The 10,264-nt window shown below is 29.6% G+C and overlaps 2 protein-coding genes across 2 annotated transcripts; both read right to left on the reverse strand.

The window, feature by feature from the left end:
• Positions 1 to 879: 879 nt before the first annotated feature.
• On the reverse strand, positions 880 to 1,395 carry LOC141704792 (VQ motif-containing protein 11-like). Its single transcript, XM_074507966.1, has one exon. The coding sequence runs from the start codon at positions 1,393 to 1,395 to the stop codon at positions 880 to 882; it is 516 nt and encodes a 171-aa protein (XP_074364067.1).
• Positions 1,396 to 4,191: 2,796 nt separating this feature from the next.
• LOC141704793 (VQ motif-containing protein 11-like) lies at positions 4,192 to 4,796 on the reverse strand. The gene is made up of 2 exons (XM_074507967.1): positions 4,272 to 4,796; positions 4,192 to 4,200 (listed from the first exon to the last, which is right to left on the reverse strand). The coding sequence occupies exons 1-2, from the start codon at positions 4,794 to 4,796 to the stop codon at positions 4,192 to 4,194; spliced, it is 534 nt and encodes a 177-aa protein (XP_074364068.1).
• Positions 4,797 to 10,264: the final 5,468 nt, after the last annotated feature.

The following is a 10,264-nucleotide window of genomic DNA, read 5'->3' on the forward strand; positions in this document are numbered from 1 at the left end:
TATATTTATTTTTAAAATTTAATAATATCATTACATATCAATACTATATTATTAAAATCAAAAGATATCAAAAATGTGACATGGCTATTCATATTTTAATACTTACACCATAAATTCTTTATTTTATAACTAAAATTTTAGTTTACAAATCCTAAATTCAATTTTTTTTTACTTCGAAAACATCCATTTTTTAGTTATCGTTGTTTGTTAAACATAAGGAATCCTATTTCAACATAAGGAATCCTATTTCATAATGAAAGTTTTGTGTTTTTTTCAATTTCATGTATTTTTAATTAAATTTTTAAATATAGTATTTGTATTTTTCTGATGTGTATTAATTATTAAGAATTAATTGATTATGAGATTATTTGGTATGCGACTCCGAGAGAATTATAATTTGAATTAATTTTAGCCGATTAAGATGCATTTTTTTTCTTATTTTTAATAATAATAATGTTTTTGAAAGTGGTGTTAACAATTTTTAGGAAGCTATAAAGAAATAACCAATCATAACTTATCAGGTTTAAAATAACATATTACACATAAAATAACATTTTTAATGAAAATGATAAGTCGTTAGACTGTTTTTTGGACCAAACAAACTCATGTTTTGCTTATAATAGTATAATATAAATATATAGATTGATAATATTGTTTTTAAAATATTATTTTTGATTTCATTTGATCGGTTAGGTTAACATATTCCTAAAATTATGTTAATACCTTCCAAAATAAAGTTTAAACAAACATAATTTTATTAAAAAAATAAATAAACTATCTAATATAACTACAAATTCTATACGGGGAACAAAGAGAATAAAGTATCTAATAAATAATATTCAATTTGAATATAACAAAGCATAGTAACCTTGGTCCAGTTTAAGAATCTGGAGATGCTGGGAACAAGGGAAGCAACTGTGGTTGAGGCTTGCTAGCAGTACTAGCCGGTGGACTAGGATACAAATAAAAGCCTTTATTTGCCATAGCTATCTCCTCCACTGGTACAAAAGGTGACACTGATGTTCCTGGACTTGGACTCCCTCGTGCCAAAACCGTGTCCAATGTTGACACAGGCGAGACATTTATCACTCTCTTTCTTGGTGCAAACGCAGACTCAGTTAACCCATTTTGGTTCAACTGTAGTTGGAGGTTTCTAGCCGGTTCTTGGAGTTTGAACGATGGTCTTACTGCACCAACATTAACAGGGTTGTGCTTTGCATTGAAATGTGGAGAAGTAGTGATGGGGAGCTTCTCGACTGCTGGTCTGGCTCCTGTTAATTTCTGGACCACATCATGATAGTTTGATGGGTCAACATGAACACAAATGGCATTTTCTAGCTGCGGTGATTTGTTATTGTTTGGTTTGGGAGAGGAAGAGGAACTAGAAGAAGCCATGATAGAGATTGAAAGAGAAAGAGAGTGTTGAAAATGATACACTTAGTTGATAAAACTACTTTGAATGCAATGAGACTCTAAAAGTTTATTTCAACTCTTGAAGAGAGACCATCTTGAAAAATGAATTAGTTGCATACTCGAGCCAATATAGGCCAAAATGAATTAAGCAAGACTTTAAGACTTTGTGTGGTGATGAGGATCTACAGTAATCGTTAAGGAACTGAATTTGGAAATATAAGGCAGTGCAGGTGGAAAGGTCAGACTCAAAGGTCATTATTTGTATGTATCTACTTAACTTTTTTTCTTATCTGTAGGCATCTCCTTAACTTTCAATTTTGTACGGCGTATTGGGAAGAAGGTAGGTGATTGATGTTAACTAGTTACATGGTATTGAAATTTGAGTTAAATTATTATTTTAGATAATTGCAAAATACTAAGAAAATTGATTTGTTGATATACTAATTGTTTGTTTTAATTGATTTAATCAATATAATGTTATAATATACTGTTACATGATTATAAATTTTCATAGGTGAGATCTATATATATAATGTTATTATTATAAACTTAAACTAATGGATAGAGGAGATGGAGGTGTTTGTGTAAAATAATATAGTTAATTTCGGTTCTTTTTAAATATTTGTTCGTGCTAAATTTTAGTTTTGAATGACATTATTAGATTATAAACAATTAAAATTTGATTTTCCAATTTATAAAATTTTGGATAACAAATTATTTGATCATAATTATGTTACATATAATACATTATTTACATAATTTCGGATTTTCAAATTATAATAGAAGAAACTATCTATAATAATAATAATAGTAATAAAAAGTGACCCAAATGTCCCGAAATTCTTTTGCCTTTTTTTTGCCAAATTTAAAGCAGATTTATTAATGACTTGAAAGAGATTCAATCGGGACAAACCCCCAACTGATCATGCAACCAGATTGAAAAACAAATAGAGCTAAATAATTAGCCATTTTGTTTCCGGATTGCTTAACAAACTGAATACAAATATTCTGAAAATTAAAATGAAGGTAATGGTTTCCCGGACAATCCAACACACATCTCCCCCGTAAACAGTAGTTTCACAATTGACCCTCACATTAATTCGATTGATATTACAATTTTCAGAGGACTCAGTTGCAACAATGAAGTTTAGAGGACTCATGTTATCAACAAATATTTTTTGTGAGAGGTGAGCATATGTGATTTTCACCACCGTTCCAAACGCACCCCAGCTATCTACGTGCCGAACACCAGCTATAGACCTGCCCGAAAGTGTTGTTGATGCGAGAATCGTATAAAGCGAGACAATCAAACACACAATAATAACTTCAACAGAACAATACGAAAAACCAAAATTCAAAAATCTCGGAATAACACCAAATTGTAATATGTTGTTAGACCAGAGATTTTGAAACCAAAAACTGAATTTTATTATAAAATCCAAGCTCTTACCTTAATAGATCTGAAAACTAAAGTGAAGAATTGTAATGGATTTTCGAGTTTTGTAATACAAATCTCGATTTTATTAAAGAAAAAGTGAATGAAAGGAGAAGATGAAGATAAATATGGAGATAGAGATGATAGAAAGGGGAAAAAAAGGTAGGGCGGCTAGGGTTAGGTGAAGCTAGGGGCGGCCGACTCTGATGCGAGAGAGAAATGCTCATTAATGAAGTTTGACTTAACCAATTTAAATTCTTTTGCCTTTTAGTTTGCGTCTATACATGAAATTGACATGCATTAACAAACACAGAGTCTGCATGCCAAGACTTTCTGCCATTTTTCAGTTCATAATTTACTACCCTATAATCCGTTTCATGCACGGCCTAATTATAACTTAATATTATTATTTATATAATAATTTTTGTAAAAATAAAAAAAATTATAAAAGATATTTAAATAAAATATATAATTATGTATTACTGATTTTAATGAAGTATATAGTTACTAAATTTGGGATATTTAAAATATTAAGTTTTAGAATATTGTTAAAGATTCTCATATATTTATTTTTAAAATTTAATAATACCATTACATATCAATACTATATTATTAAAATCAAAGATATCAAAAATGTGACATGACTATTCATATTTAATACTTACACCATAAATTCTTTATTTTATAACTAAAATTTTAGTTTACAAATCCTAATTCAATTTTTTTTTTACTTCGAAAACATCCATTTTTTAGTTATCGTTGTTTGTTAAACATAAGGAATCCTATTTCAACATAAGGAATCCTATTTCATAATGAAAGTTTTGTGTTTTTCAATTTCATGTATTTTTAATTTAATTTTTAAATATAGTATTTGTATTTTTCTGATGTGTATTAATTATTAAGAATTAATTGATTATGAGATTATTTGGTATGCGACTCCGAGAGAATTATAATTTGAATTAATTTTAGGCGATTAAGATGCATTTTTTTTCTTATTTTTAATATTAATAATGTTTTTGAAAGTGGTGTTAACAATTTTTAGGAAGCTATAAAGAATAACCAATCATAACTTATCAGGTTTAAAATAACATATTACACTTAAAATAACATTTTTAATGAAAAATGATAAGTCGTTAGACTGTTTTTTGGACCAAACAAACTCATGTTTTGCTTATAATAGTATAATATAAATATATAGATTGATAATATTGTTTTTAAAATATTATTTTTGATTTCATTTGATCGGTTAGGTTAACATATTCCTAAAATTAGTTAATACCTTCCAAAATAAAGTTTAAACAAACATAATTTTATTAAAAAAATAAATAAACTATCTAATATAACTACAAATTCTATACGGGAACAAAGAGAATAAAGTATCTAATAAATAATATTCAATTTGAATATAACAAAGCATAGTAACCTTGGTCCAGTTTAAGACTGGAGATGCTGGGAACAAGGGAAGCAACTGTGGTTGAGGCTTGCTAGCAGTACTAGCCGGTGGACTAGGATACAAATAAAAGCCTTTATTTGCCATAGCTATCTCCTCCACTGGTACAAAAGGTGACACTGATGTTCCTGGACTTGGACTCCCTCGTGCCAAAACCGTGTCCAATGTTGACACAGGCGAGACATTTATCACTCTCTTTCTTGGTGCAAACGCAGACTCAGTTAACCCATTTTGGTTCAACTGTAGTTGGAGGTTTCTAGCCGGTTCTTGGAGTTTGAACGATGGTCTTACTGCACCAACATTAACAGGGTTGTGCTTTGCATTGAAATGTGGAGAAGTAGTGATGGGGAGCTTCTCGACTGCTGGTCTGGCTCCTGTTAATTTCTGGACCACATCATGATAGTTTGATGGGTCAACATGAACACAAATGGCATTTTCTAGCTGCGGTGATTTGTTATTGTTTGGTTTGGGAGAGGAAGAGGAACTAGAAGAAGCCATGATAGAGATTGAAAGAGAAAGAGAGTGTTGAAAATGATACACTTAGTTGATAAAACTACTTTGAATGCAATGAGACTCTAAAAGTTTATTTCAACTCTTGAAGAGAGACCATCTTGAAAAATGAATTAGTTGCATACTCGAGCCAATATAAGCCAAAATGAATTAAGTAAGACTTTAAGACTTTTGTGTGGTGATGAGGATCTACAGTAATCGTTAAGGAACTGAATTTGGAAATATAAGGCAGTGCAGGTGGAAAGGTCAGACTCAAAGGTCATTATTTGCATGTATCTGCTTAACTTTTTTTCTTATCTGTAGGCATCTCCTTAACTTTCAATTTTGTACGGCATATTGGGAAGAAGGTAGGTGATTGATGTTAACTAGTTACATGGTATTGAAATTTGAGTTAAATTATTATTTTAGATAATTGCAAAATACTAAGAAAATTGATTTGTTGATATACTAATGTTTGTTTTAATTGATTTAATCAATATAATGTTATATATACTGTTACATGATTATAAATTTTCATAGGTGAGATCTATATATATAATGTTATTATTATAAACTTAACTAATGGATAGAAGATGGAGGTGTTTGTGTAAAATAATATAGTTAATTTCGATTCTTTTTAAATATTTGTTCGTGCTAAATTTTAGTTTTGAATGACATTATTAGATTATAAACAATTAAAATTTGATTTTCCAATTTAGAAAATTTTGGATAACAAATTATTTGATCATAATTATGTTACATATAATACATTATTACATAATTTCGGATTTTCAAATTATAATAGAAGAAACTATCTATAATAATAATAATAGTAATAAAAAGTGACCCAAATGTCCCGAAATTCTTTTGCCTTTTTTTTTGCCAAATTTAAAGCAGATTTCATTAATGACTTTAAAGAGATTCAATCGGGACAAACCCCCAACTGATCATGCAACCAGATTGAAAAACAAATAGAGCTAAATAATTAGCCATTTTGTTTCCGGATTGCTTAACAAACTGAATACAAATATTCTGAAAATTAAAAATGAAGGTAATGGTTTCCGGACAATCCAACACGCATCTCCCCGTAAACAGTAGTTTCACAATTGACCCTCACATTAATTCGATTGATATTACAATGTTCAGAGGACTCAGTTGCAACAACGAAGTTTAGAGGCCATGTTATGAACAAATATTTTTGTGAGAGGTGAGCATATGTGATTTTCACCACCGTTCCAAACGCACCCCAGCTATCTACCTGCCGAACACCAGCTATAGACCTGCCGAAATGTTGTTGATGCGAGATATCGAGATCTTCCAATACACCATCTAATTCATTTTCACACAACCACCACATCGCACAAAGCGAGACACATCGTATAAAACGAGACAATCAAACACACAAATAACTTCAACAGAACATACGAAAAAACCAAAAATTCAAAAATCTCGGAATAACACCAAATTGTAATATGTTAGACCAGAGATTTTGAATCCAAAAACTGAATTTTATTATAAAATCCAAGCTCTTACCTTAATAGATCTGAAAACTAAAGTGAAGATTGTAATGGATTTTTCGAGTTTTGTAATACAAATCTCGATTTTATTAAAGAAAAAGTGAATGAAAGGAGAAGATGAAGATAAATATGGAGATAGAGATGGTAGAAAGGGGAAAAAAAGGTAGGGCGGATAGGGTTAGGTGAAGCTAGGGGCGGCCGACTCTGATGCGAGAGAGAAATGCTCATTAATGAAGTTTGACTTAACCAATTTAAATTCTTTTGCCTTTTAGTTTGCGTCTATAATGAAATTGACATGCATTAACAAACACAGAGTCTACATGCCAAGACTTTCTGCCATTTTTCAGTTCATAATTTACTACCCTATAATCCGTTTCATGCACGGCCTAATTATAACTTAATATTTATTTATATAATAATTTTTGTAAAAATAAAAAAAATTATAAAAGATATTTAAATAAAATATAATAATTATGTATTACTGATTTTAATGAAGTATATAGTTACTAAATTTTGGATATTTAAAATATTAAGTTTTAGAATATTGTTAAAGATTCTCATATATTTATTTTTAAAATTTAATAATACCATTACATATCATACTATATTATTAAAATTAAAAGATATGAAAAATGTGACATGGCTATTCATATTTTAATACTTACACCATAAATTCTTTATTTTATAACTAAAATTTTAGTTTACAAATCCTAAATTCAATTTTTTTTACTTGGAAAACATCCATTTTTTAGTTATCGTTGTTTGTTAAACATAAGGAATCCTATTTCAACATAAGGAATCCTATTTCATAATGAAAGTTTTGTGTTTTTTCAATTTCATGTATTTTTAATTTAATTTTTAAATATAGTATTTGTATTTTTCTGATGTGTATTAATTATTAAGAATTAATTGATTATGAGATTATTTGGTATGCGACTCCGAGAGAATTATAATTTGAATTAATTTTAGGCGATTAAGATGCATTTTTTTTTCTTATTTTTAATATTAATAATGTTTTTGAAAGTGGTGTTAACAATTTTTAGGAAGCTATAAAGAAATAACCAATCATAACTTCAGGTTTAAAATAACATTTTTAATGAAAAATGATAAGTCGTTAGACTGTTTTTTGGACCAAACAAACTCATGTTTTGCTTATAATAGTATATATAAATATATAGATTGATAATATTGTTTTTCAAATATTATTTTTGATTTCATTTGATCCTTAGGTTAACATATTCCTAAAATTATGTTAATACCTTCCAAAATAAAGTTTAAACAAACATAATTTTATTAAAAAAATAATAAACTATCTAATATAACTACAAATTCTATACGGGGAATAAAGAGAAATAAATTCAATTTGAATATAACAAAGCATAGTAAACTTGGTCCAGTTTAAGAATCTGGAGATGTTGGGAACAAGGGAAGAAACTGTGGTTGAGGCTTGCTAGCAGTACTAGCCGGTGGACTAGGATACAAATAAAAGCCTTTATTTGCCATAGCTATCTCCTCCACTGGTACAAAAGGTGACACTGATGTTCCTGGACTTGGACTCCCTCGTGCCAAAACCGTGTCCAATGTTGACACAGGCGAGACATTTATCACTCTCTTTCTTGGTGCAAAGCAGACTCAGTTAACCCATTTTGGTTCAACTGTAGTTGGAGGTTTCTAGCTGGTTCTTGGAGTTTGAACGATGGTCTTACTGCACCAACATTAACAGGGTTGTGCTTTGCATTGAAATGTGGAGAAGTAGTGATGGGGAGCTTCTCGACTGCTGGTCTGGCTCCTGTTAATTTCTGGACCACATGATAGTTTGATGGGTCAACATGAACACAAATGGCATTTTCTAGCTGCGGTGATTTGTTATTGTTTGGTTTGGGAGAGGAAGAGGAACTAGAAGAAGCCATGATAGAGATTGAAAGAGAAAGAGAGTGTTGAAAATGATACACTTAGTTGATAAAACTACTTTGAATGCAATGAGACTCTAAAAGTTTATTTCAACTCTTGAAGAGAGACCATCTTGAAAAATGATTAGTTGCATACTCGAGCCAATATAAGCCAAAATGAATTAAGTAAGACTTTAAGACTTTTGTGTGGTGATGAGGATCTACAGTAATCGTTAGGAACTGAATTTGGAAATAAAGGCAGTGCAGGTGGAAAGGTCAGACTCAAAGGTCATTATTTGCATGTATCTGCTTAACTTTTTTTCTTATCTGTAGGCATCTCCTTAACTTTCAATTTTGTACGGCGTATTGGGAAGAAGGTAGGTGATTGATGTTAACTAGTTACATGGTATTGAAATTTGAGTTAAATTATTATTTTAGATAATTGCAAATACTAAGAAAATTGATTTGCTGATATACTAATTATTTGTTTAAATTGATTTAATCAATATAATGTTATAATATACTGTTACATGATTAATATAAATTTTCATAGGTGAGATCAATATTATAATGTTATTATTATAAACTTAACTAATGGATAGAGGAGAAGGGGTCTTTGTGTAAAATAATATAGTTAATTTCAGTTTTTAAATATTTGTACGTGCTAAATTTTAGTTTGAATGACATTATTAGATTATAAACAATTAAAATTTGATTTTCCAATTTAGAAAATTTTGGATAACAATTATTTGATCAAAATTATGTTACATATAATACATTATTTACATAATTTCGGATTTTCAAATATATATAGAAACTATCTATAATAATAATAGTAATAAAAAGTGACCCAAATGTCCCCAAATTCTTTTGCCTTTTTTTTTTGCCAAATTTAAAGCAGATTTCATTAATGACTTTAAAGAGATTCAATCGAGACAAACCCCCAACTGATCATGCAACCAGGAAAAATAAATAGAGCTAAATAATTAGCCATTTTGTTTCCGGATTGCTTAACAAACTGAATACAAATATTCTGAAATTAAAAATGAAGGTAATGGTTCTCGGACAATCCAACACGCATCTCCCCGAAAATAGTTTCACAATTGACCCTCACATTAATTCGATTGATATTACAATGTTCAGAGGACTCAGTTGCAACAACGAAGTTTAGAGGCCTCATGTTATGAACAAATATTTTTGTGAGAGGTGAGCATATGTGATTTTCACCACCGTTCCAAACGCACCCCAGCTATCTACCTGCCGAACCCAGCTATAGACCTGCCGAAAGTGTTGTTGATGCGAGATATCGAGATCTCCCAATACACCATCCAATTCATTTTCAACAACCACCACATCGCACAAAGCGAGACACATCGTATAAAGCGAGACAATCAAACACACAAATAATAACTTCAACAGAACAATACGAAAAACCAAAAATTCAAAATCTCGGAATCACCAAATTGTAATATGTTGTTAGACCAGAGATTTTGAATCCAAAAACTGAATTTATTATAAAATCCAAGCTCTTACCTTAATAGATCTGAAAACTAAAGTGAAGAATTGTAATTGGATTTTTCGAGTTTTGTAATACAAATCTCGATTTTATTAAAGAAAATGAATGAAAGGAGAAGATGAGATAAATATGGAGATAGAGATGGTCGAAAGGGGAAAAAAGGTAGGGCGCTAGGGTTAGGTGAAGCTAGGGGCGACCGACTCTGATGCGAGAGAGAATGCTCATTAATGAAGTTTGACTTAACCATTTAAATTCTTTTGCCTTTTAGTTTGCGTCTATAAATGAAATTGACATGCATTAACAAACACAGATCTGCATGCCAAGACTTTCTGCCATTTTTCAGTTCATAATTTACTACCCTATAATCCGTTTCATGCACGGCCTAATTATAACTTATATTATTATTTATATAATAATTTTTGTAAAAATAAAAAAAATTATAAAAGATTTAAATAAAATATAATAATGTATTACTGATTTTAATGAAGTATATAGTTACTAAATTTTGGATATTTAAAATATTAAGTTTTAGAATATTGTTAAAGATTCTCATAT

This window comes from Apium graveolens, unplaced genomic scaffold, assembly GCF_009905375.1.
Source record: "Apium graveolens cultivar Ventura unplaced genomic scaffold, ASM990537v1 ctg8249, whole genome shotgun sequence".
Classification (NCBI taxonomy): Eukaryota; Viridiplantae; Streptophyta; class Magnoliopsida; order Apiales; family Apiaceae; genus Apium; species Apium graveolens.